Source organism: Anarhichas minor, unplaced genomic scaffold, assembly GCF_050575085.1.
Source record: "Anarhichas minor isolate MPS153535 unplaced genomic scaffold, ASM5057508v1 ptg000024l, whole genome shotgun sequence".
NCBI lineage: Eukaryota > Metazoa > Chordata > Actinopteri > Perciformes > Anarhichadidae > Anarhichas > Anarhichas minor.
In genome coordinates this window covers 4,684,714-4,712,363 of record NW_027466470.1, presented here as the reverse complement: position 1 = coordinate 4,712,363, position 27,650 = coordinate 4,684,714, and the positions used below count along the sequence as shown (strand labels likewise).

Sequence of the window (27,650 nt, the reverse complement as noted above, 5' to 3'; positions counted from 1 at the left end):
TCAACACTTTACCTTTTCACCGAGCACAGGCTCAACATCTATTCAGATAACTTGAGTCATTGTCTTACGTTGATTTCTCAGTTAAGTCTTTGCCACGTTTAGTCATTTTCTCTTCTCCTAAGTCATTTAATTAAGCTACTACTCCTAAATCTGGCATTGCAGAAAAAGAAAATCAGAGATAATTACCGCCATTTGCCACAGGAGCCTAAATCCTGTCGCCATTATTCAGAAGATTTCCATCACGTCCAGGAACTGAGCAGAGAAATGTGTTATTACTGCAGGATGGATTAAGTTTCTGCTGGTGCAATCTCAACATAAAGACACTTCAAGGAAAAATAAACAATTGAATCTCTTGAAAAAAACAACATATTTAAATAGTTAGCTGGGATTGTAGAGAATACGACATCTTCCAAAGTCATTTTGTTTTCCATAGTGACTTAGCCTTTTTCCTTCAGTCCCTTTATTCTAGATTCACCCTGTATGAGTGTTCATTTTGTTTGTTTTTTGCAAGAAAAACACACGAGGCACAACAAACCTAAGTGCTTTCTTGTATAATTTATATTGAAAACATGTTAAAAACATTGGTTTCCCTTTAAAAAACCACATAAAAGAGTTACCTGTGGTCATTTTTACAACAGTCTCCTGGTAACCGCTCTGCCAATATCACAAGAAACTGGAGCGATGGATCCTAATATCAAAGTGCATAATAGATTTAAAATGATGCTGATGATATGGAACAGGGGTAACGAGCTGCTCTGAGCTCAGTTTGGCTGGTTGTCCATCTGTGAGGCTGACTGGAAAGACTGGATGTCCTCCCCGATATACTCCGTCACTGTGGAAGGAAAAGAGAAAATGACTCCATCCTTTTATCCACCTCATAACCCAACATGCCATTGGTGCAGCTTACTTATGGGATCAAAGGTAATCAACGTGTATGTATTGACCTGTAAACAATCTTATAGTCTTTTATTTGGAAAGCAGCAAGAAAAGAATGCATCATTTCAATAACTTGTCACGTCCTAAATAAATCTCTCGGCTATGTTGATTTTCACGGCAGCTCAATAGTGCACATATCAAATGAAAACGAAAGATAAAATGCTACTTTGGCCTCAAAAACAACTCTGTCTGATTGTCACTTATAGGGAAGAACAAGTAACAGTCATCATTACTTTAAGAATCATTCAAATTGCCATTAAGTTTGCCAAATGTCTTCCCTTCTGATGGAGAGTGTAAACCCAAATCACACAGTTTATCTCTCTGTTTGTTTGAACTTTAACCCCAGTGTTTTTGAGTCTGCAGTTAATCGGTACCTGCCAAAGTACTGACTACCAGGACAGGTACGACGAGAAAGTATGGAGGGCATCTCCAACCAAAGCACGAATGAATGGAAATCTTATTTAAGTTTCAACAAAAAAATAAATGATGTATAAATGATAGTTTTAAATGTATATCTATGGTGACATCACAGACACTGAAATCTGTTGCTGTCTTATTAAACTAATAAACAGCTGTGCACAATCTCCTTTATTTAATCTCTTTATGTTACAACACATTCATCCTCCCACTCATCTATACATAAATAATACATAATAACATTTCTTTATGGTCTCTGTATGTCCTTTACAAGTCTGTCGTTCATCCTCTCAACATCTGCACTCATTAAGATAAAGACAAATTTGTGCAACTCACCTTCTTCAAATGTGATGTGGTGCATAGAAGAGCTGGTAAACTCCAGGGGACACTCCTGGATCTTGGCATCCCTATCTCCCCCATGTCCCATCCCGAGCACCCTTCCCTGGGGGTCCCAGCCCTCGTAGTGGGAGTAGGGTGCTGAGTACATGTCCTGATATGGGCTGGGGTTGGAGGGAGGTGAGGGACACGCATCCTGAGGATAAGCAGAGTACTGGGGGTAAGGGGAGGTGGGGATGGGAGGCAGAGGGGAGGTCGAGATGGGACTGCCGGCAGGAAACGGGCTGAGAGAGGAGGAGTGGGAGGGAGAGGGCGAGGAGGAAAGGTAGGGTGAGTCCAGCCACGGGGAAGGGGAGGGGGAGGGAGGCTGCGGGCCGCGGGGGTATAAGGGGGGAAGGAGCTCGGTGAAGCCCAGCTCCAGGTTCTCGAAGCTGGGGTGACGCTCGGACAGAGCCGCCCTGGGCTCCTCCACCACAGCGTCTGGTTTGGAGCAGTACTCCTCGTGATAACCCATAGTGGGGATGGGAGGGGAGTAGGTGGTGGGGTAGGGGGGCAGGTGGAAGCCCAGGCCTCGTTCGTCAGCCCTGGGGTCGCCTCTCACGGGAAAGCCCCCGTCCATCCTGGGTTGACCCCCCACAGGACACACAGTCCCCCCATCCAGAGGCAGCACAGAGGGCCGCGACAGCAGCGGGTCCTCCTCTTTGAACATAACTGTGAGCAGAAGCAAAAACTGTTTAACTAATGGGTGGAAATAATGTTTTAACATTTTTTACTTATTGTTCTTCTTTGAATGTTGTATGATATTTTTGTATATTATGAATTTTTACGGGAGTTTAATCTGTTAATTCTCTCAGAAATAAAGGTAGCGCCACATTTCTTTTAATTTTACATTTTTTATGATGTTTTTTAACTATTTATTCTTATCATTTATATTAATGGATAGGTCTAATTCATTTTTGGAAATACAAACACAAAGGGACAGAGGAGAAACAGAGGTGAATAAGGTGTGATTGGACACTCACTGGGGAGATACTTGAAGCAGTGAGTGCTGCTCCTTTTCCTCTTCCCGTTGGAGACGTAAAGACTAACCGACATCGGCCGACTGACGGACAGGTCGCTGTAGGCGGGGACTCTCACGCACAACAAACACTTTAAAGAAAGATCCAGGATTTACTTTATTGACCCACATTGTTGGAATAATGGATTGGGCTTCTACCGAAATGTATATGCTGCATCCACAAAACATATTAATAGAAGGGTAAAACAGCTGCAGGACACAAGACACATATCCAAAGACATAACAAAAAAAAAACTCCTCATTTATCTGATATGCTAAAGAGGTGTGGACACGGACTATTACAGCTGCTTTAGTTGTATCTCAATAGAATTAAAGCTCCGAGATGAAAAGTTCATGTTGTTGCAGAGACTTGTTCAGAATAGGACTTATATTACACATGCAAAATTACCTCATTGCTGTTGTCACGGTCAACATGAGCCTCCTCCTCCCACTGCAGTTTACCATCTAATAGATGAGAACATGAAGTAGAATTAAGTGTAACCTAGATACACACACAAACACATGAACACACAGGCAGTTTAATGAGTGTAATTTGCTCTGACTGTGTCGCAGGTAACGTTAAAGCTTTTGTGAAACAGGTTGGTTCGGCTCATGAAGCAGTCACCACTGATAAAAACTGACTGAGATCTTTACTTCAACTGAGAATACAGAAAGACTGGATCCAGACATGCAAAAGAAGCTGCTTGTTTTGAAACATAAAGAAAAAGATGTAAGAGTCCAGAACACTGTATTGAGCTGTATTGATCTACACTGAGCAACTAAATAAGAAAAGAACAGAAAATAAGCTAGCTAGATAACATTAGATTTTGGGGTGCACTATTCAAAACTGAATGCAACAAGCTGAATTGTTATTACCTTAAATATTACTGAAATAAATTCAAACGAATTTTCAGTCTCAGTGATCAGATCTGAATTGTATCACTGTTTTTATAGCGGAAAAGATTTATTTTTTCAAGCAGTGAACAACAAAAATTTTTTGGTAACTTTATAATTTTGTCCTCATCTCAATTCTATATTTTTACTGGCTTCATTTCAGTCAGCAACTCATCAAGATGTTAGAGGCAAAAGATCTGAAACATTAGAGAGGATTATGTCTCCTCTGTGGACCTTTACCTGTCCCTCGCTCCATGAAAAGGACCCTGGAGATTGGCAGGAAGTTAGAGCCGCTTAGCAGAAGCTCCTCCCCTCCCTCCACAGAGCAGGAGGTGAGACTGACGGACTCGATGACGGGCAGCTCCTGAGCCGAGCGCTGGGCTGAGGCAGGGAGAGTCAGGCAAATTAAACCACTGAATGTGCTCCCAATTTAAAGCTACTGCAAGGAACTTTCATTCTGTGTTGATTTTGGCGGTCCCTGTGGACAAATGTGGAAGTGTTTCCGAGCACCAGAGTCCTTTTAGAAAACCTCTTATTCTACTGCAGCAGGGGTCCTGATGGCACCGACGATAAGCATTAAGAATAACTATATAGAAATAGACAATATTCTCTCTGATGGTCTCGTTTACTTATGTAGGTCCCATAGAGGCATAAGTATTAAAGTGAGACTGTTCCATAACCAGTTTAAAGCTCCTTATAGTAACTTTAAAGCCAGTATGTCTTACAAAATAAATGTCTGGCAATGCATGCCACAGATCTTACATTATGTGACTTTAACAAACTAATTCGGTAAGTATTAAGTAAAGGTGTATTCTCTACTCACAGCATTCGATGGCCAAGGAGGCAACCTGCAGAGCCAGGACTCGACCAGGCGGGCCGACAGGGGGCGCTAGAGGGAGGTGGGTACGAAACACCAAACGGACACGTGTGTTCTTCCTCCCAACGTCTGTTTCTCCTTTCCTCAGCTCAATGTCCGAGTTCCTCAGCTTCAGAATGCCAGCACAGTCGATGCTGCGACACGATTTGTAAAATTAGTTGTTTTTTTTTTGTCACACTCTTCAACATTGGTCCATTAAAACAATACAAATGATAAGTCTGCTTCTCAAGTATAAACTGTAAACTTCAACATAGTCTTGAAACTGAAGTACAAGTCTGAAAAACATGCACAAGTCTCTTTTGTACTCACAGTGCAGTCATGTTGTTCTCAGGGTTGAGGGGGATGTCCAGCAGTTTGGTCCCCGCCTGGACGCTCTCATGACTGGCAGTACCCACCATCTTCCCTGTCACCCTGAGAGAAAAGAAACAAATCGATGAATTAAACATCCCTCCTGTGATAGACTGGTTCCCTGTCCAAGAAGTACGCTGCCTCGAACAAATTTCATTTATTGACAGTTAAAAGGTGGATAGGAAACAGTAGCAGAGAGAGGGCCATGCGAAATGGTGCCCGGCTGGAACTGAAGCGGCGACGTTGTGGTTATTTGTCATGTGAAATTTTTCAGCAACCAAGGCACTCCATAGAAACAAATAACATTGTGGTAAGGAAAATGTCCAGATTACTAAAACACACTGGAATAGAGACAAATAGTATGCTGTTAACATCCAAAATATACCTCATAGATGGCAAAGAACTGTGTGCAGCATAAACTAGGACATTAAGAAGCTACATGTCTTTGCGGTGGTTTTACATCTTCTACGTTAATCTGATGTTCTCCTCCAGAGCACGTTACATTGAGAACAACTGTTGCAAACAAATTCCTGGACCAACACTAGAAGCAACTGGTGGTAAGTTATGCAATTTTCAAAGCCACAGTGGTCAGATGATAAATATACAGAACACTGTGTCCCTTGAATATTAATGTATGCTTGGCAATAGGTTTGATTTTAAATAGAAGTACAGTTCAGTACCTGTGTATCTGATAGAAAGGATGCGGCCTGATTGATCGGTCGTCAGCTGTTCCAACGAAAACTTGAAGGGAGAGCGGCTTCCTCTCTGTGTATCCACACAGCTGTACAGAGACATGGCGTGAGGGGTGAAATCAAACTGTGACGAGGCCAACAGCAGTGAGCCACAACATGTGTCCTGAGACTTTGTTCCGGTGTTTTGAAAATACAACATTCAAACTAAAGTCCTACTTCAGCTTCGATAGAAATTACATTTAATATAAGTCAATCAGAGCTGTTAAATCATTTGCAAATACATTATGAATATTTGTTTGTTCAGCATTTCTAAGCCAGACATTGGTTCCAACAAATCACTGTCACTTTCAGCAGCTTCCTGAATCTGCGGGTTTGGGTTTCACCTTGACGATAGGATGTCCTGTTGGTGTTGCCTTGACAGCTCCTCTGCTCCCCTCTGTCTCGTAGTGGGCTCTGTGGTGTGGACGGGGGTGCACCTCAATACGCAGCTCGTACTGGTCAAACTGGGACGGCAGCGGCCAGTCGAGCGGCGGCAGGGCATTAGACCTACAGGTGGATTGGATGGACAGCAACGCTGAGCAGGGAGCAGACTAGCAAATGACTAGTTTTGCAGACCAAGTAATGAGATGTTCATATATAATTTACACATGTAAGCATGACGTGCAATGGACTTTAGGGATTTAGTCAATTGAATGAATAAATGCTTAATAATACTGTAAGTATTCAAATGTACATGCTAATCCCTTTTGCAAGAACAGACACATCCACAGTGACATGCTGCAAGCATATCACCTGCTGCATTGTGAGCTGATGTTCAACTTTGAGCAAAATTGGTGGACATATTTTTCTCTTTGCATGCTATTTTTATATTTGGGAAACTATTATCATATCATGAATATTGATCTTCAAACTGGGTTTTTATTGAATGGATATTCTCAGATATGTAGGTTGTGTATCTTTGCCTGAACAGAGGGCTGTGGGCGCTGGCTCGAGTCCGGCCCCAGGCGAGAGCAGGAGGCACAGAGAGGTAGTCCATGCCCAGCGAAGGGGGCTCTCTCCTGGTCTGCTGGGTCTCCGGCAGCGGGCAGGGGGAGCTATGGCCTGGAGCCTGCTCCTGATCCACCTCCCTGGATGACAACTGGAAAACAAAAAGTTTTTTTATTTATTTTAATCATCCCTCACATTGAGAGACGAACACTTTTGAGAGACATGAAACCAAGCCAACGTCTTCACCTGTTCCAATGACGTCTTCCTGGTTTTCTGTGGGATGCTGAGCTCACAGCTGCTGGGTGGAGCTTGCGACTGAGGGGTGGAGTCTCTACCCTCAAGGTTACATCCCTGCAGTTCTTCTGAGTAACTACCCCTCCGTGAAGTACAAGGGGAGACCAGGGGGGAGTTTCTACGTTTTTTACCCCCGGGAGAAGTCGGCCTCGAGGACGGCGAGAGCCCGAAATTGATGGTGGCCTCGTTCAGCTCCTCCTCCTCCACCAGCAGGGAGTCACAGCTGGAGGCGGGGCTGAGCCAGCCGCGGGAGGAAGGGCTGGAGCCGGGGCTGGGACTCGGGCTGAGGGAGCCGGGGCATCTGTCGCGGTAGGTGAAGGGGTCCAGCAGGGGGAGGTAGAGGCGCTCTCGATCCCACCCACCCCCACCACCCATGTCCCAGTAACTGGAAATGGTTGGTGCTAGGTCGTCTTCAGGGGAGATGGTGGTTATCTGGATGCTTGGACACTCGACCACATAAGATTCTGAAACCTGGAGGGAAGATGAGAGCGAGGAAGAGATACCTTTAATTTGTGACACTCAGTTGATAAAGAAAATTACAAATATTTAATAGTCAGGTAATTTATCAGTCAAAATGCCAAATATTGTATTTTTATAGTATATGTACTTTTTTTCCAAACATGAATTAAGGAATTAAACAGAATCCAAAAGTAGTTGATTGAAGATGAAAAACATAATTAACTGCAGAGCTAATTAGTTGCAGAGCTATCACCAGTGTTTGGATTAACAACTGTTTGGATTGGGTGTCTGGAAGGTAAGAAATCCACCTAAAAACCCTTTAATATGATTTTGTGCTAATATACCTTACGTCAAGGTTTTGCACAGTTCTCCCAGCTTCACAAGCAACTTTCTCAAAATGTTTAAACTCTGACTTTATCTTCAAAGACATGTTCATCTAAGTTGACTTAGCGTAGTTATAAATGAAGCTAATTATAATTATTAGTGCTGATCATTCCATCATTGCTCAGTAGCTGTAATAACTTTAAATCAGTGGCAAAGTTTGTCATTGTGTGGAGAAAGTCAACATGTCACTGGGCCCCATGGCTAAGCTCAGTTATAAAACATGCAAAGGTTGCAGAATGGTCCATAAACTAAGGCTTTCAGGTACAAACCCCCTCTCATTATAAACAAGCAGGACTTGTAAACAGGTTGTCTCACCTGTACAGAGCGTGCCGGCAGGCTCTCATAGGTCCCACTGAACTCTCTGGCAGGGGCCCTCCGTGGAGGCGGGGAATGCATCCCGGCCCGCTGATTGGCCGACGGTGGCGAGCTGGGGATGCCGATTGAGTGGTGGTTATCTGTAACTGATGGGAAGAATAATCAGACTGAGTGTGTAAAAACATGACAAACACGGGCACCACATTACAATTTAGAAAATGAAGTGGCAAACATCACAAGTTCAGAGCACAGCTTGAAAACACTTCAGAGCACTCACAGCATGCTCTCGTTGGCAACTGGGGGGGAAAAAGTTGGTCTTAGTCGCTAAAACAATGTCGATTAGGAAATGCTGCCAATGAAGAGTTTACAGTGAGTTCATTATAATAATATACACCTTTACTTCCATATGGCAACAATTTAATAGCTGCTTTTGTAAAAAACAACTTTCTTTTCTTTTGTTCTAACACACTTCCTTTATCATGATATGTTGTCGGTTTTGGGGTCATGCGACCTCCCATTAATCTTTTTTCATAACCGCAAAATGACAGTTAGCGCACGAAACGTGCTGTTCTTTTACATCTGGCATGAGAAAGACTCATTAGATGTCAATCAAAATACTGGGAACACATTTTGTGGCAAGAAGAGATTCATTTTTTGTTTTATCATCAACATGCCTTCATCATTCATTACACATCAACTCTCCTTGATATACTGATCGATGCCATATGGAAAACGCATGCAACTGGAACTTTTGCTCAAGGAGTGCACACTCAATGTCTCAAGTTCAGCATTTTTGTCACTTTTAATGTAAAGGAGTAGTTTGACTTTTGGCGGAATATAAGTGTTAATTTTTCTCCACTCTCATATCTGTAGGGTAAATATGAGCCAGAGCCAAGAGACGCTTAGCTTAGCATAGTTTAGCATAAAGACTGGAACAGAGGGAAACAGCTATATGGCTCTATTGGAAATTTACAAAATCCCTTTACCAGGACCTTTAAAGCTCACTGATTAACTCAATATTACTCGTTTGTTTAATCCGTACAAAAACCAAAGTGTAAAAAATGACATTGTGGTTTTAGAAGTGATTTTGGCCTTTATGCTAAACTAAGCTAACCAGATGATGGTGGTAGTTTCATATTTAGACATGAGAGTGAATCAATCTCTCAGCAAGAAAGCAAACAAATATTTCCAAAAATGTTCCTTTGAATACATTTATATTGAATTACATGAACACTAACTTTGTTTAAATTGTTATTAATTACTTTTTATATTGTTATTTGTATCACCTCAAATGCATGAACACATTTGTATTCTATGACAAGGCAGCACAGAAAATGGTAAATCGTAAATTTCTAAAATCTGCTCAGGAATATTAAAAGTATACTGTACATCACATTAATAAAAATAACTGCATGACATAGTCGAATCTGGTTTTATATTACTGTCATATGGAAACAATTTAATAAACACCTTTTTAAAATCTACTTTGAGTGTTAAGAACTATGATAATACATACTTTCCATTTATTATTGTAACTAAAAGGCTGAAGTGGGAATTGTAACCAAACATTTGGCTCATTGATCCAAATCTCACACCACTAAGAACAAACCCAACTGTTCTGCTAATCTTGACTGATGATTTGGGGCTTTTCCCCATCTCCGTTTTAAACAATTTCAACAATCATTCGAATGGGGATAAAACCCCTGAAGACCACAGTCCTCACCACAACATTTCCCCAGCATGGTGTGGTCAGCCTCCAAAACAAAGCCAAACAGTAGTTACTCTGTAATGAGCGAGGCTCCAACTGGTCATTGTTGCGCTGCAGTGGCGACGGGCCCTACAGGCAAATTTTGGGCAACGCTGACACACAACAGCAACTGCCAACAAATTAAGACTCGGGGTGAAAAATCTCTTCAAATGTTTCCTGGCAACAGAGATATTTCCAAGTGGTTAAAGCTGCAGTGCTGAGGCAACTTCTCTTTTCACATGAAACAATGATTCAGATGTTTTTGTGCAGACCAGCAGAGAAGTTTACGAGCCACGAAAATGTACCTAACACTTATTGAACACAATAAAGCTAATCTCAAGTAATATTTTATTTTGTGTCCTGAGGTGAACCTTTCACAAAAAATAAAAGAAGAACCCCACAAGGGGTCGCAAGATGATTAACAGGACAACAAAGCAAAAACTATATATTTTTGCTGCACTGGACACAAACGTTAACAGTAGTTTTTCAGACTTTTCTTGCTTTTTTCTTTTAAAACAATGGATCATTTTGCCTCTTCAGGGATCTAATAATCAGGAAACAATAATCCACTGTGCTCAGACCAGCAGGAGAGTTGCTCACTGCCCAATGTACCTTACAGTTATTGTACACTATCAGTTTTTCCCTTCCTTTTGGAAAGCCTCATCTTAAAGGTGCAGTGTTCAGGATTTGGGCAACATCTAGTGGTGAGTTTGCAGATTGCAACCAACAGAAACTTCTCCTGTGTGCCAAGCGTATAGGAGAATTTGACCCTGTCTAGAGCCATTGTTTGGTTTGTCCATTCTGGGCTACTGTAGAAACATGGTGTCCGTCTCCGTGAAGGGGACCAGCTCCTTATGTAGATACAAACGCTTATTGTAAGGTAACAAAAAGAAGAGACAACAGTTCTTGGTTTCAGGTGATTATACACTTAAGAAAACATTCTCATTAATATATTCCATTTCTTTATCCCCCTAAATGCTATTGTCCTTCAAGTCTAACATGTTTAGTACACTATAAATAATTTACAGTGTAATACTTTATTCTGTGCCCTGAGGTGAACCTCTTATGAGTAGTGAGACTTCCCAACCTGGGGGTCAAGGGGTCTTAACTTAAATATGAGTGGTCCTGAGATGATGAACAGGATAAGAAAGCTGAAAAAGACACATTTCTGCTTTCAGACTTCTCTCTAATGGTTGCTTTTTTTTGAGAATTACTGAATAATTTTAAGAATGCCTTGGACAGTCCTCAATTATTGGACATGACATAACTCCACCACATTAAGTACAGTTTTTTCATCAAAGTATAATTTACCTTCATAAAGTCATCTCGTACTGCCGACTGAGTTTTAAACACCACAACAATCTGTTGCCGAGGTGCTGCTGCCACCAAAGAGTCAGGAGAAATGACAAAACTCTGCAGTGATGTTCCGAAAAGTTCAAAGTTATCACCAGAATTGCTCTCTTGTTTCTCCTGCATTTCACTTTCATGCCTTGGGTGTGGTAATACAACTGAATAACAGTGTGGGCGGAAACAAATAAGAGAGTGGATGTGAGGATACAAGGTGTGTTCGTGCGTGTTTGTCTGTGCGTGTGTGTGGAGTGAAAAATGGGGAAGATGGAGGTTGAGTGAAAGAGGGAGGGAGGTGTGTATGTGGTGCCTGTTCAGTACACAGAGGTTGAGGTTCCTTCCCAGATGGCAGCTGTTAACTCTACTCACACGCACAGCTGATTAGAAACACATTGAGTCTGGGGCTGCACGCACGCATGCACAAACACACAAACACACACACGCGCGCAAATGTACTCACAAAAGGAATACAGCCGGATATGCACACAACACACAAAACAAACACACAACAACAATATACTCATGCTCACATGCTTACAGATAGAGGCACGCACACACATCCCGTGCAATTTCAAACACACTGAGTACAGTCAGGCATGCAGATGAAGGCCCTCATTTCAGCACATGCAACATGCAGCGCCACACGCACACACACACACACACACACACACACACACACACACACAAGTTCCCATGCATTATATGCCACACTGTCAGGCCGCTCAGACCTCCTCTATCTACACATTCAATCATCCAAGAAATGACTCTAACCCAGGCTGGTGCTGCTGGAGGACTCCCGGTGCAGCAGCGCGCACTCACTCTCCTCCCCGGGAACGGAGCTCTCCGGCTCGGCTATGCGCACCGGGGATGGCCCCTGGCTTTGCGGGTCCTCCTCAAACACCAACTTGAACTCAAACTCTCCCTCCTCCCAGCCCGAGCCCGGCGCGGCCCCCATCGCCCTCCGGCAGCAAGGACAGGATACAGACAGAGTGGTCTCTCTGCGTCGGATAGAGCGACTTTAACGTCTTTGGTGCGCCTCGAAAAAAGAGTTTCCCGGAGATATTCCAAACACTTTTTGTCGTTCTCCTATGTGCGTGCCATTGCGCAAATATCCATCCTCACGAAAAGTTTTGATGTAACTTCAGCAACCTTTCCAAGCGGTTTCCACACGATGAGGACTGCTTCTTGTTCGAGTATTTGCCACTACTTTTTTCAGCCTGGATGCCTTGCGGTCCAAATCAGATCTTTGCTTTGGATATCTCACAATCTTTTCCGGAACACATCTCCCATATAGACCCGGGTCTTTCATTCTAGCTCCATCGCCATCCCTGTGGCTTCTTCTTCCTCCGTTCAAGACGGAGAGAAAAAAAAGTTTATCAAATATTTTTGTCGTCCTTTACCCTTAATTGCCTTTGGGTGGGTTTCCCAGCTCCAGTTGGTCCGTTACTCATTCCCCATAGGACCTTGTGCCTGTCAGTCATGAATCCCCCCTGCCCAACCTCCAGCCTCCCTCCTCTCCCCCCTCCTCACTCACTCTGGAGGTTTCTCTTTTACTCAAACTCACTTCACATTTACTTAATACACCAACACATATTTTAAACCTGACAAATGTGGCTTGTCTTTACAACTTACATCTTATTTACCATCATCCACACATCACCCCCCCCCCCCCCCCCCCCACACACTTCAATTAAGTTTATCTCCATAGCATCCTCAACATCAATAACGTTTTCACACATATAACCCAAAAACAATATGATTATTATTCCAATCATGAGCAGGACTCATGGCAGCTCACTAACCTGCTATTGTAGGCTGGCTGCATGACCACCAGGGCTGTGATGTTAACTGTCAGTTAGTGAACTTCGAGGGCCTATTTCCTGTGGCGATGAACACGACAGCCCCCCTTTTTTGGCTGTCACTCTTCCCTCTCCTCCCCCTTTCCTCTTCTTTTTTTTTCTTTTACCCCACTCCTTCCTCTCTTCTCCCCACCAACTCCTCCTCGTCCCTCCTCTTGAGTCTCCCCTCCCCTCCCTCTCCACCAAAGATCTGTTTCTCATTATCCTCTGTAGTCTGCTCTCTGTCTGAGTCAGGAGACGAAAAACTTAAATAAACACTCTCTCTCTCTCTGTCTCTCTCCGCCTCGGTCCAGCTCTTTATTCCTCCTTCCTCCTTCCTCCTCCCCTCCTCTCTGTCCTCCTTTCTCCTCCTCCTCCTCGTCTGATTTCTCACAATCATTATGTATGTTATACTGGCGTGTAACTGGGGGCTTGCTTAGCTCTCCCTGTCATCCTCTTGGGGTTGTGTGGGCTGGCCTTGGATCCTGATCTCAAGATGTTGCAGACTGTTTGGAGAGAGGAAAAAGTGCTACGAGCAAGGTTGACGCAATTATTTTTGGAGCCAAAGGCAGAATCGGTTAACTCATGCCCAAACCAAATCCCTATGGGGCACTTTTGGGCACGATAACAATATTAGGAAGTGTACATTTCCAAAACACCGGAAGTAAAAATGAATCTAATGGGAGTTAAAAAATTGAGTCTTAAGGAGCCTTTAATTTTGCTACTAGTTCTGGCTGATTATCCTACAGTATGTCACAGTTAGCATGGACATTAGATCCTCACCAGATGGAAACCTCAAGGTCTGTAAAGTAAAGCCAATGCTGAAGTGCCTTAAACTTGCATTCTTTCTAATGTCCATCAGGGGGCGACTCCTCTGGTTGCAAAAATCTGGTTGTATAGAAGTGTATGAGAAAATGACTCTACTTCTCACTTGATGTATCAGCAAACATTGTAAACATGAGTTTATGGTCTCAATCTCTAGTTTCAAGTCTTCTTCAATACAGCATGATGTTCATTTAGTAAATGATGGTCCATTTAGAGTCAAATAGACCATAAAGCAGGGTATGCTTTAGGATGCTTCCATGGAGTTGTCCGGTCTGGGAGGTATTTTCATCTTACAACTTTAAACTTTTCACAGTGTGTTTTTTCACTTCATGACGCTTAACAGTAACTTTTTTGGTCGCCAGAAAATGTCTTATTCTGCTTTCGGTTGTATTCAGCTCCAACCTCTCATGTCACTTATGGTTGGAAAAAAACAAGATGGCTACAGTCAAAATGCTGAACTCGAAACTTCAAAACAGCAGTCAACAAACCAATGGGTAACATCAAGGTGACTACGTCCACTTCTTATATACAGTCTATGATCCACACTAAGACAAATTTCAGACCCAAAACAGCAATGTGTTATACATATATGTACAACATGTGCAATATCAGTGTAACATGTATGCTATTTTCAGGTTTAGCTGCCTTTGAATTGATCCAAATCTCCATTAACTACACAGTTCAATCAGGAGAGACAAGTGAATGATTAGTAGTTAACATTTATTATGACAGATGCTGCGTTAATGTGTTACACAGAAATTCTTTGGCGCTTGAACTGCACGAGGAGATTTGTGATCGAGCTGTGATTGCCTTGAGCGGCAACAATATAAATCCCCCCATGGAGTCCAGACACTGGTGGTGATGTTGGCTGATGAGGATGATAGAATGATGAGTTGATGAAGCTGATGAATCTGCGAAGATTGGGCAGAGATGGGGAGGTGGAGGGTTGCGCAACTGCAGCCTGACCGTACTGAAGGTAGAGAGACAATCATATTTAAGAGAGACAGCAGCAAGGTGATAGGCTAACGATGTCCTCGGGTCATTGTGCTATTGGCTAGAGAGACCAGCTGATCTAGACAGCTGATATCGTGATTGACAGCCTCAAACAATAACAGCAAGGAAATGACGAGTGTGCCTGCATGAGGAGTGATGGCAGATGTATGGTAAATAAGCTATGGGCTTAGGCATGCAAGAGTATAGTCTTCCTGTCTGAACTTACGCTAGAGCTTCAGTAGTCTTCACATGGGCGTAGGTGCAATCTGTAAGATCTGACCACATGCTCCAAAGGGGGCAGTATTTCACCTCTACTACCAGGTTCATACAATCTAAAGTTACAGTCATCAGTTATACACAAAAAAAGCCAAATACTAACTAACAGCGGCGCAAGAATACGCAAAAATTCAACCAAGGTGCTGAAACTCTCAGAGCCGATCTAAGTAACACTGCTATTTTATAATCTTCATGGGTGTTGTACAGTGTGTGTATGCATTGATACTTGGTTCATTGGATTAAATCCAAAGTGGCAGAAATGAGAAAATCAACACACATATCCGTCTCTGCGAGGAGACCACCCTGCCAGGAGGCGAGCGGTCGGCCCTCGGCACCTCCGGGAGACGGACCTCCAGTCTGCGGCTTCAGCAACTTGCATTGAGCCGGCACAAACCACAACAAAGTGTCCTCACACAATGATTCGTATGACATCTTACAAAAAGTTACTCTTCATTTTTCCCATCCATCTCCCCTCCGGCCTGCCATGTCTTTCATTTTTGCGGACTTTATATTTCCACGTTCATCATTACGTGGATAACATCGGAAATTATTTTGTGGGATACCTACAAATTACGGCGCATTATTCTTTGTTGGTATAGCTACAAATGCTGGATGATGCCAGCCTGACCCCAGCGACGGGAGTCACTGCAGGCTGGTGGAGTATTGGGTCTAACCTGTGTTAAAGACAACAACATGAAAGTTTGCTGATCCGGCATGAAAAGGCCCTGCAGACTGCAGGTACTTGGATTTGCAGTGGCCAAATTTTAGCTAAGTGCTAACTAGGGGTCCTGCCTCACGGTGGCGGGGAAGACGAGACGAGGGCGGGAGTTGTATTTTATGGGAGTATTCAAATTTCTGCCAAAACACACTCAGGTGGATGTATAATTGACGTTGGGACAAGTCATTGGGACAGCTCTTCTTCTTCGTCTTCTCATGAGGGCAGACTGGAAGCTACAGTGATATTACAAGACAGGAAATTACGTAGACGTCTTTTACGAAACGCCAAAACTGTCACATTCTGTTGAAAATGTTAAATTTTTTTAACTCAACTTCTGGCAAGATCTTACACGTTGCACCTTTAAAGTGACATGGTTTGCCAATGCGGTAAAAACAACTGTTTTAGTTTTGTGAGTTTTTACATGTGATCGAGCAGCAAGACTTCCAATGAATACCAAGCCAACTGCTTAATAAAGCAGGTACATGCAGGTTCTGCGTGTATACACATGTTCAGTCGTTCAGGCACAGAGCCTTTATATAAATGGAAAGTTTTTTTGGGGGGGGGGGTTGTGAAACTGTTGAGTTGAATGGCTAGTAAATTGTTTAAAGGATCTCTGCAATGAGATGGATGAGTGCAGCACACAGGAGGAACTGCTGAGTGTCAACATTATGGGAGGAAAGAGAAAAGGGAGGAAGGGATTTCTGTTGACGTGTTGCCATCATGTGGTGAAAGACGAAACAGTTTTTCTGTAACTTTCCTCAACAGCTTGCTTTCACAGCCCGAGGACACGGATTTTTGTGATCACCGAAATATGTTTTGCAACTTGTACTCTGACGTACTGATGTTCTGAGTCAGAGAGAAACTCAAGATGGTTTATTGACCGAATGACACAATGGATTCAACTGAAGTACATTTTTTGCAGTTGAAAATATAATTACAATGTATTTAAATACTGTAGACAAGCTGATGCAGGAAAGCACAGATTTAAACATTAGTACTCCATTGTTGTTTTTCCTTTAAGCACATGAATTGTATTTTTGACATAAGTTCCCTATAAAGAGAAATAAAACTTGTAACATTGTTACAAAGTTTGTCAAAGTAAAAAAAGCTTTATACATGTTTGTTTACATGCATGAGCAGACTGACCCCCACTGCTACCAATTCTTAATTTTGCCGAAAATACACTATAAAAAAATGTATCCTTTTTTAAAATGATTACATTTCCAACCACTTAATTTGCCGCATAATCTCTATAACTATAAAATAAATTGTTGAATCTGTGAACTTGCAACATGTCCACGACAAAGCTGCTTATATTTTCAGCCACACTCAGTCAGTCTGTCGGTTCACCCCTTTGGTTCAGACTGAAATATCTCAGCAACTGTGCTGCAAAATGTTGTACTCATATTCATGGTACCCAGAGGATGAATCCTAATGACTTTGGTTATTAATTACGTTTTAGTCTGTCACCATCAACAGGTTAGAATTTTCATTTATAGCTGCAAAACTGATGACTCTCTTTCTGCCTCAGGGGTGTGTAGTGCTACTGTTAGCATGCTAATGTGCTAAAGTAAGATGAACATGGTAAAATAATACCTGCTACACATCAGCATGTTAGCATGGTCACTGTGAGCATTCAGTATTTAGCACCACTGTGTCTAAGTTTCTGTAGAATGTTTTACTAAGCTTTCCATTTACATTTGAGTAGGATTGACAAATTTATATTTAGTAAATCAATAAGAAACTTTTAGGGGAGACACCTGGGAATATTTTGGATATCTCTTTTTATTACTCCATAAATCAGACAATACATTCAGCAGCAATACATAACCATTTCCACCATGTTTTTGGAAGTAAAATGTTGTGTAAATCAGGCTATGAATGATATATGAATAAACCTGAGAATGAAATGTTTGGTGTAAGAGAAAGACTGAGAATCTGAGAAAAAAACACATTTTGAGAAAACATCCTTTAAAGATATTTATTGTAAAATTCCATTCATTTTGAGGACACTACAGGTGAATATAGGGTATAAGAACATCTAGATATCACCATGAAATTTCCCCAATTGATTACTTATTAAGACAACTTATTGTTTTATTATAAGTTTTCTGAAATGTTATGTTTAAATATGCAAATGAGGCATTATCTGTCGCGAATTCCCCTTCATATTAGTTTGTTTTCATCCTGCCTGCCTGTTTAATTAACTCTCCTGTCATTTCAGATCCTGCCATTCACACCGGATCACCTCTCATTCCCCTCACCCTGGTCCTCCACACCCATCTCACCTGCTGCTCATTCCCTCATTAGTCCCTCACTATTTATGTCTCCTCACTTGCACTTGTTCCCTGCCAGATTGTCTTGTGTGTTATTGCCAAGTTCTCCAGCGTATCTTTATATTGTTTCTGATCTGCCTGTTTTCGACCTTGGATTTTTGCCTGCCCCTTATTGGATTTGTTCGCCTGTTTGACTGACCTCTCGGTTTTGACCCTGCCTGAACTCAAGTAAAAGAACGAAACTTGTATTTTGTCTCCGAGTTGTGCTTTTGGGTTCAAGTATCTGTAATCCTTACATTATCTATAACTTTTGGGGAAATATGAGAACCCTACAGATGTAAACAGACAAAGTAGTAAAAAAAAATATCTAAATGTGTATTTTGGAAGATTTCATCTTTGGGCTTCTTCTCGTTTCCAGCATTCCTGTCAGTGTCAGAAACGTGTGTGAACTAGTTGGATGTGAATTCTTGTGTGTTTGTGCTATTTGTATGCATGTTTCTGCTTGTGTGCCCAGCATCCATGGAACGGGGAGCTTGTGCAAGAGTTTGACTCACCAATTACTTCATATTATGCAACACTTGACTCACAGAGTGAAAAGTGCCTCAAGATACCCAAATAAGCATTTTGATACGACACATTGGGACATGCTTCCAAAAAGAATGCACGTTTCTTTACTTAAAAAACGAATCCCTGAATGCATACAATGTTATAGCATGGATGCATTCCACAGGATCATAATCATATATGGAGATGATACAGCACTGAAGATAGAGGGAGTGAGAGTTTTAAGGAAGGACACACCTCTCTGCCTCCCTCTCTCTCTAACGACAGCATGTTGCAGCCTGTGGGGCAGGATGCGATTCAGTATATTATGAACCGAGCTCACAGTGACCGTCATAAGAGGAAACCGCTGTCGGACATTTATCACAGAGAGAGATCAAGTCCTGGGAAGGTCAGTCACTCTTGAACGTTCACTAGAAAACTTGATTTTGGACTTCGTATTGACATTTTCATTCATTCTCTCTCTCTGTAAGATTTGTCCAACATCTGCCTCTTAAAATAAGAATTTACTATTGTTGGCTTGATTATTTACAGATTGCAGATTTATTACAAACCTATGAATCATTGTTTTAAAACGTTGCACAGCAAGATAAGCCATGGCTGTTCCTTTATTGGCAAAAAAAACGTTTCCAGAGTTTGCAAAGTCAATGTCAGTGTTGTAGTCATTTTCAGATTCTTTCAAAAGTTCCTCAGGTTTTGTTTTGTTGTTTTAGAACCCAAATAGTTGCTTGAAATTGTCAGAAAACATATATTTGCTTTGTATTTTCTCCCATTTGACGGATTCTCTTGCAGACTTTCACAGTTCTTTCCTCAGCTTGTCTTTTTTTCAGTAAATTGCATCAGTTTTATTAGTTTATCCATTCCAACAGTACATAACGTCATATGTTTACTGCAACATCAGGTTATAATTTGCAGATGTTTGTGTTTTTACCTGAACTGATAGATAGCATGTTCATCTGGGGGCTGGAACGGCTTTATGTCGCCTTGTTTTATTAAAAACTTGAAAACAGATTTCATCTGACAGCATCAATCTGTTGCTCAGACTTGGCTTTCCATTGCATTTTACTCTAGTGATGTAACAGCTTTTAAGTGTTTACTCATCACTGTTGTTTATGGCCATCAGTGGAAAATAAACAGTTTGCTTTAGTGGGACCAGAGCAAGGAAATTAGGACTTAATCAGGAAATAAGGGCTGGATGTCTTGTTCTCAGAAGGAAATGTCATTTTGCGGAGATCTTATCAATCCTTTCTCTACATCACTCATGTTTAAATTTTGTATTCCGCATATTCGTGTATAATAATAGTCAGGGTTGGTCAGAGACACACCATAAGTGTTTTTCCCTAAAGGTCAACCCTCTGTGACTTCTGCACTGCAGGTTACTAGTTTCCGCTACAGGACAGTGAGAAAGAAAGATTCAAGACAACAAAACAAATTTTAGAGTGTGTCGAAATACTGCTCTTCCATGACGCAGTACTGCTAATGTTAGGCATGTTTTAGCATGCTGCCTCTGAGTTTGATCTGTCGGCCACAGGATCTAATGTGAATATTTTAGAGACTGCGTCAGGGTGGAAGCCATCCTCTCGTTGTGGAAACAGCTCTTGTACAATTGGTGAACAGTATTTTGTAATCGTTATCTTCAGCAATGGCAGATTATATTCTCCAGACCATCACTATCTTTGTCTTAGACAAGCAGGTGTTCTCAGAAATCCAACAATCAGGCCTTCAGCTAATATGAATAAAGTGTTCAGTGAAAGATTAAAATCACCAACACAGTAATTAATAGAATTTCTATCACCTCTCTTTCCTCTTTTACGATTTCTTTTCATTGTTCACAGTTTGAAAATGTCTCTATGAAGAGGAAGTTCTTGTTTCACCGCATGTTCCTGTAACCGTGTAGACAAATCATGTGAAGACAGTTTTATCAAAAGCTGTTAAAAAACGCCCTTGAAGCCGGTTGTTAAAGACTGCAATAAATATTTTCAGGAAGTTTTCAAAAGACAAGTCTGACGTCAGGTTTCAGTCTCAAACCTTTTCTGAAGCCATCAGGTGAGAAAATTTCATAAAAACATCTACCGATTGACTTTTGATAATAATAAGTAGTGTGCAGCATAAGAGATCTGATCAGTGTTGAAGGAAGTTCTGCATCTGCTCCCAAAGAAAAACATCCAAGGTTAGCAGAAACGTGGGCTGATAAACTTATGAGAACCAGCAAAGATCTCTATCTCTGCTCCAGTGACACTGAATACTCAGTAGTGATAAACAGAGTGAATAAAGTCTTGTTTCATACACTAATAAAGTCCAGTTGTTAGGGTTAGGGTTAGGGTCCACCGTTAGTGTTTTTACTCATAATTATTAGTATTTATTATGTCAAATAAATAAAAAAGTTCATCATAAAACCCATCCTTGTGAAATACTATATCATAATGTTTTTTTGGGGAGAAATGAAAATTCTCACATACAAAGAGAAGAGATGTGCAGAGATAGCTTCATGGGTAGACACTAGACCCTAGTACTGATAATGCAATGAATACAAATACAAGTTCAAATATAATAAATATTGAATTAAAACATGCATCAATCATTACACACAACCCTGTGTAATATAAACACTCAGCCCCCTTCCTATACTTTAAACGTCCAGTGTGTATAAATTTAGGGGATCAACAAATAAGTAGAATTCTATTAATAAATATGTTTTCTTTAGTTTATATTCACCTGAAAATAGGAATTGTTCTGTTTTGTTACGACACACTGGACGTTTAACGCGAGACATTATTCAAAATGTTCTCATTCCAGATAGAATCGAGACATCGTGGCGTCACTTTCTAACACACTGGGTCGTCCAGTCGCAGTAAACACGTGGTTAATGTTGTGAATTCAAACTAAAGCACTTGCTTGGGTTAAGGCAACCAAACCACTTAGTTAGATTTAGGAAAATACATCATGGTTGGACTTAAAATAACTACTTACGCGAAATAAACAATGCCACATAAGTATGAAAACACGTCACAAACATCGATGATTAACTAACTTTGGGACACGGACAACTGTTGTCTGGTTGAAAGTCCTGTGTTTGTTAGACCTAAACACCTCTCCTGCCACCTGGCATGTATCATCACACTCACGGAGAGTTCTCTGAGTGTCTCAGTGCTGTTACTTGAAAGCCTGGTGTGTCTCATGCAGATGCTAAAGGCGTCCTTGTGTGTCGGCATCAAACAAAGCGTTGGTATTTGATGCCCCGGGCTGCTTATTTAGGTTCTAACTTTGTCTCTCATCCTCAGGATCAAATCTCCTTCCAGCATGAACAACTCCAATTATTCCGTCAATGCTTCCAATGACGGTAACTCAAAAATCATCGAAAGTAACAGCGTCGTGAGCAATGACTTCTCCACGGCCGTGGGTACCCTCATCCTCAGCTTGGTCTTCCTCCTGGGCGTCCCTGGCAACCTCTTCATCGTCTGGAGCATCCTAGCTCGCATCCGACGACGCTCGGTCACAGCCCTCCTCATCCTCAACCTGGCGTGTGCCGATGGCTGCCTCATGGCCCTCACCATCTTCTTCATTATCTACCTGGCCAAGCAGACGTGGGTCTTTGGTGACGCCATGTGCAAAGTCTTGTTCTACTTGTGCAACACCAACATGTACGCCTCCATCTTTCTGATCACACTGATGAGCGTGCACAGGTGCGTGATTGTGGTGTTGCCGAGGAAAATGTCCTCCCGGATCACCGAGAAGATCGTGAGGAGGGTGATCGCAGGAACGTGGGTGTTGGTGATGGTCATTTCTATCCCCTCACTGGTGTTTCGGGACGTCAGAGAGGACACAGACGACAAGAATAAATTAAGACTGGTGTGCGCGCCTAATCACACACTGCCTCGACATGTAAGTAGGGCTGCAATAACAATTATTTTCATTATCCGTTTTTAATCTGATTATTTTCTTGACTAATTGATTTGTCGTTTGGTCAAAGTCTGATATTCATTTTTAGCTCTGTTTTCGTCTCTTTAGCTGCTAAATGCTCCACTGTGTTCACCAGCTCGTCTTTAAATCTGTCTGTCTGTTGTTTGCTGCAGCAGTTAGTGTGCAGTGAGGTTTTTAAAAGCTGGAATTGATTAATAAACACAAACGCATACAAATAACTGAAAAAGTATATTTTTTACTTTACTGCCATTAACACACATGAATAGACAATTAACAATACAAAATAAAGTTACGTTGAGATTGGGCGTCACTTGACGCACACATAGCATTGTACAGAAGTATAAAACACACACACACATCTAGCTAGACATTTAACTTGCGACAGCTCATTGCTGCCACATCATCAAAAGAAAACAAAGATCAGTATACTTTAGTTTAAGAGTTTTTTGCAGAATTTGCATGTGATTTCAAAATATTTTCATGTTATAACAGCTTATGTTTTGCGTTATAACAAGCTATATTTACATTATAACAAGACAGAATAACATATTGATCCATTTTTCTTTTTTCTGGCGTTGCACTAGTACGCTTCTGTAACACTTACAAGAAATTTACATCAAAAGAATAAAGTATAGTATCCCTAACAGAGGTGAAAATGTATGATTTAAAATTTAATTTAAAGATGGCATATTGTAGAAGTAGTATCTTAAATCCAACCCTGAGACAAGGGTTTTACTAATTTTTACACAAAAAAATCCTTCAGAAAAACATAAAAATAATGCATATACTGATTTACTCTTGTAAGGTTTATCTTTGTCTTGTGAATGAACAGATCCAGGTTCAATATATTTTTCTTGCTCTGGCTTGTTTTGATATTTTCAGTTCAGAAACACATGCAATCAATTCAATGAGTATGTTTTGTATCCTCCTGTGTGCAGGTGAGGTTTCAGTATGCCTTTGAGACGGTGTCGGGATTCATTCTCCCTTATGCCATCATCATAACGTGCTACGTCCTCATCCTGAGACGCCTGAGGCAGACCAAGTTCCAGCGAAAGGTCCGCAGCGAGAAACTCATCCTGGCTATTGTGGTGATGTTTGGCCTTTTCTGGCTGCCGTACCATGTTATCAACATGATGCAGGTGTGTGAGGGCGTGTTCACGGTATCACTCATCACATGACTTATATTTCTGATTTTGGATCAATGATCTGATCTTTTGAATGACCACTGAGTATGTTTTGGTCCAAGGTGGCAGCTGAGTGGTGCGAGACGGGTTCATCCACAAGAAAATTGTGAGTAACAAAAGATTTTCTTTGCAAGAGCTAACATATAGCCAGCTACAAATTCAGACAAAAATTAAGAATAACATTGGATTGATAACTCTATTCTATGATTCATTTACAGCTGATATTGATAGTCTGTCTCGTCATTTTGTGACTCTTTGAAATCAGTGTGTCTCCGTAGCTTTGTGTCTCTTTGAGGACATTTTGTGCCTCTTCACAGTTGTTTAGTGTCTTTTTGTTGTCACTTTGTAGGGATTTTGTGTCTCCTTATAGTTTAAAGTATATTTGTGGTCAATCTGTGTTGCTGTGTAGTGATTTTTTAGTTTAGAGTCATACTGCGTCTCTCAGCGGTTTATTTCAGGGACATTTTGCAGATTGGCCTTGTTCAGTAATCCATTCGTTGATAAATATATATTTCATAATTCAGTTAATTTGAGAGCAAGATCTTTAAATCAGGCTCTCGCGGATTTTACCAAACTCCAATTTCATTTCCCCCGAAGATAGTATGTTTTAGTAGTGGTCTGAAATGTTGTCTTTCTGCAGATTGGATAAAATCACTAAATCCAGTCGGGCAGTGACTTCGGCTTTTGCCTTCATCAGCAGCTGTGCCAACCCCGTCCTCTACACCTTCGCTGGGAAGTCCTACATCAAGCAGAATGGCTTCGCCTTCATGGCCCGGCTCTTTGAGGGCACGTCATTGGACCAAACAGGAACCAAAAAGAGTAAAGACACTGTGGGACTCAATACTGTTGAATCTGTAAACGACTCAGGAGCGGGAAGTAATGTTTTAAAAAATGGGAGATGAGCGTTGAATGAACTTTATACACGAATGAAAGCACAGTATTTTGTTTTGTAGATTGTGTTGAAACAAGTTTAACTGAAATTTTGTTTGTACCCGTCCGTTAAAGCAGAACTGTAAATACTTTTACATTATTTTATTGTGTTTTGTCATTTACAGAAAATAACTTCTAGGAAAACCAACTAACTACAGTACAAAGTGTACTTGGGGAGCAACTTGATAGTTTGAAAGAACGTTTTGTTTTTTTACAGCCAACGCTTCATAAAAATATTAATTTGATTTCTAACAGACAACTGAGCAAATTGTTTTCATTACAAATATGTATTGAATCATAAACACCCCGAATAGATACATTTGAACATAATCTGTAAACTAGTTTACTCTTGCAATACTTGGACCGGTAGAAAATATTTTCCTTCAACATGTCTGAGCTGGACTCTGCTGCATCCTCTTCAACAAACCAACAAACCATGTTTAAAAAGCCTTGTATAAATGCTACACAAACTGAACCCAGTTCTTTGGATTGGCCACCGTCTAAGAAAACCGTTGTTCACGTCTCCAATCCATTGTATAGTTTGTCAAGTCTGTAAATTCTGAATTTTTTTACCTTCATCTGTAATGAGTTACCATGTTACACAATGTGGATCTCTGCTGCAGTGTAAAAATAATTTTATATATTAAAAGCCATTTCTTTAATGCAGGGGTCAACATTTTTCAGGCCAAGGACCCCCAAACTGATAGAGATGGAGCAGGGACCCCTGACTATATATATTGTATAGAATTGTGTTCTATATTAAATGGGCCTAGTACCGTGTATACCTCTTTATTGTGTATTCAATACTAAGCTATTCAAATAATACACAGGTTCATATATTCATGTTTTTATTTTAAACATGTGCAAGGTACAGTGAGTTGGGTGGCCGTGCCACTGCCTTTTATAAACATACCATGTCAGCTGATGCCAATATCAACATTGTCAATTGCATGATAATCATGCAATTGACAATTTTCATTTTAAACATAAATGTGGAAACAAAAAATGAGTGATGGCCTATTAGTGCCACTGCCATGCATAAAGATACCCATTATCTTTCATACAATACTGAACTATTAAAATAATGGACAGATTCATGTTTAGGGGGAATTCATTATATATATATTTTTTCTTAATTGTCTAGTAAACCAAAAATGTCATGGACCCCCTGTTGAAGACCTCTGCTTTAATGGGTCGCATTAAATATCCAGCTTTATATATTAAAATGTGACCTGCTTAAAGAGTTTATACAATTGTTTCTGCAGCCCCCCCCCTCATAACTCAGAATGAATAGTAAACTACTGATGAACTCCTGCATATTCTACAAGCTTGACATGACCGGCAATGCAAATAGACAATACACAAGTTAATTCATTCAGCTTTATTTAGTAGTGAATTTCAGTGTTCTTACATACAGTGCAACAAGACTGCTAATTAGGATTTTATAAAACTGCATAGATTATGATAAAGACATTCCATTATTTGAGGCAGCAAAACATTAAGCGAACACCTTATAAATAAACTTCAAAATTCCAGAAAGTTGTGATCCTGCTTTGTGTTCATGCAGCGTTCCCTTTACCTGTAAACACAAAAAAGGTGAATTAACAAACATGTCGATTTAATGATTATAGTTTTCAGAAAGTGATGCGCTTCAGCTCATCCACACTTTTTAATCCATTAACAAAGACCAGAGCAGCCGTACAGAGATTCATCTGTTGAAAACCAATAGGAATAGTATTTCAAGCCTCAAAATCTGTTTTATAACAATGCCTTAAATTCATAAACTATAGACCTCAAGTTTGAATGCAGTGCTTTAGTAATAGACTGCATTCATTTGACCTAATAAACTTACAATGTGTACAATCATGAGTGGTAATAATGTGCACCATCAATCTATCAACCAAAAGACAGACACTGACCTTATCACGAGGCATCCGGTCCAGGCTCTTAGGTCCTTAAAAAAAAATAAAAAATAGATGTTAGGCTCATCTTGAAAGACAGTGAGCATCCTCACTAGCATTTGTTCTGCCAAACCCATCAGCGCAGTGAAAGAATAATCATGAGTTTCAGCTGAAACACGGACTCACATGCAACTCATCATTAAGGTTTACTGGTGTAATGCAGAACAGTTTAAAGTGGATTTATTACAAATAGAAATGTGGCATCTTCCAAAAAGGTGGTTCTGCTCAGAGATGCAGACGAAAGAAAATACAGTAATACCTCTGCAGCACGTTTAAATGCCTGAGAACATTACACTTAATAGTCGTTCAATTACAATTTATTGCAGGACTGTTTCATTATACAACATTAGTTCAGAACTGGCAATCGAGTGCACGATAAGCCTCCTAAAACGTAGTTTACAGTCAGATTAAGGCTCGTCTGTTGCACACGTGAACGAATTCATTAGTTTTTAATAAACTGTAGTTATACTGCAAGAGTGCTTTTACGTTATATACAAGTTTAAAAACACCTGGAGGTTTCTTACGATAGTAATCAAGTCATTTAAATCAAAACACAGCATCAATTTGAGCCATTATTTGTCGAGTAACTGGGCTCGTTAACACAGACCATGCGGTCTGTTTGGCGCTAATGAAGCCACAATGCCAACAACGACAATATGTGCGGAAATAACCGCGACATACAGCCACGAGCACACACATAAACATATAAACTGTGACATAAACAAACCAATCTGATACTAAATGTGAACATTTACCGTTAAAGAAGCTCCACGTGCGTTGGTTTCTGTCGCTCTGCAGCTGCACGTCCGACCTCCTTCACTGCAACAAGGAAGAGAGAATGCTGACGAGGCTGAGGCTCACTTTATGTCTTTACCAAAACCACGTGTTTGCTGTAGGGGGACAGGCAACTTCCGGGTCTGACGCAGTAGGCTAAACAAGAGCCAGTATTATAAAAACACATGTTTACATAAGTTATGAACAGCATATTCTCTTTAATGCATGTATAGTGCATATCATTATTGAAATGAAAGGTTGTTTTTTTTACTAAAATGTATCAACAAACATGCAGTTTTTAAA

General features: G+C 40.8%; 2 protein-coding genes and 1 long non-coding RNA gene across 3 annotated transcripts; 1 reads left to right on the top strand and 2 right to left on the bottom strand.

Moving 5' to 3' along the window:
• Nucleotides 1–761: 761 nt before the first annotated feature.
• Nucleotides 762–12,192, bottom strand: nfatc4 (nuclear factor of activated T cells 4). The gene is made up of 13 exons (XM_076098226.1): nucleotides 11,862–12,192; nucleotides 7,997–8,142; nucleotides 6,791–7,309; nucleotides 6,520–6,695; nucleotides 5,941–6,103; nucleotides 5,546–5,646; nucleotides 4,827–4,928; nucleotides 4,464–4,651; nucleotides 3,881–4,021; nucleotides 3,156–3,211; nucleotides 2,712–2,838; nucleotides 1,690–2,400; nucleotides 762–832 (listed from the first exon to the last, which is right to left on the bottom strand). Exons 1-13 carry the CDS (start codon nucleotides 12,043–12,045, stop codon nucleotides 762–764), a joined length of 2,685 nt encoding a protein of 894 aa, XP_075954341.1. The 5' UTR covers nucleotides 12,046–12,192.
• A 9,685-nt stretch (nucleotides 12,193–21,877) lies between these two features.
• On the top strand, nucleotides 21,878–25,491 carry ltb4r2b (leukotriene B4 receptor 2b). The gene is made up of 4 exons (XM_076098108.1): nucleotides 21,878–22,459; nucleotides 23,437–23,637; nucleotides 23,745–23,788; nucleotides 24,323–25,491. Exons 1-4 carry the CDS (start codon nucleotides 21,878–21,880, stop codon nucleotides 24,582–24,584), a joined length of 1,089 nt encoding a protein of 362 aa, XP_075954223.1. The 3' UTR covers nucleotides 24,585–25,491.
• Nucleotides 25,492–25,978: 487 nt separating this feature from the next.
• On the bottom strand, nucleotides 25,979–27,458 carry LOC142956494 (uncharacterized). Its single transcript, XR_012956031.1, has 3 exons — nucleotides 27,329–27,458; nucleotides 26,532–26,566; nucleotides 25,979–26,191 (listed from the first exon to the last, which is right to left on the bottom strand). It is a non-coding gene; the product is annotated as an uncharacterized LOC142956494 (long non-coding RNA).
• Nucleotides 27,459–27,650: the final 192 nt, after the last annotated feature.

What these genes read in the sequence shown, in the direction of transcription:
- nfatc4 (XM_076098226.1), bottom strand. Translation starts at nt 12,045, where the DNA reads ATGGGGGCCGCGCCGGGCTCGGGCTGGGAGGAGGGAGAGTTTGAGTTC. An exon ending in GAGAACAACATGACTGCACT is followed by an intron (nt 4,652 to 4,826) that starts GTGAGTACAAAA and finishes ATCGTGTCGCAG; the next exon opens with CATCGACTGTGCTGGCATTC. An exon ending in CCACATCACATTTGAAGAAG is followed by an intron (nt 833 to 1,689) that starts GTGAGTTGCACA and finishes TTCCTTCCACAG; the next exon opens with TGACGGAGTATATCGGGGAG.
- ltb4r2b (XM_076098108.1), top strand. Translation starts at nt 21,878, where the DNA reads ATGAACAACTCCAATTATTCCGTCAATGCTTCCAATGACGGTAACTCA. An exon ending in ATGTTATCAACATGATGCAG is followed by an intron (nt 23,638 to 23,744) that starts GTGTGTGAGGGC and finishes TTTTGGTCCAAG; the next exon opens with GTGGCAGCTGAGTGGTGCGA. An exon ending in GGTTCATCCACAAGAAAATT is followed by an intron (nt 23,789 to 24,322) that starts GTGAGTAACAAA and finishes GTCTTTCTGCAG; the next exon opens with ATTGGATAAAATCACTAAAT.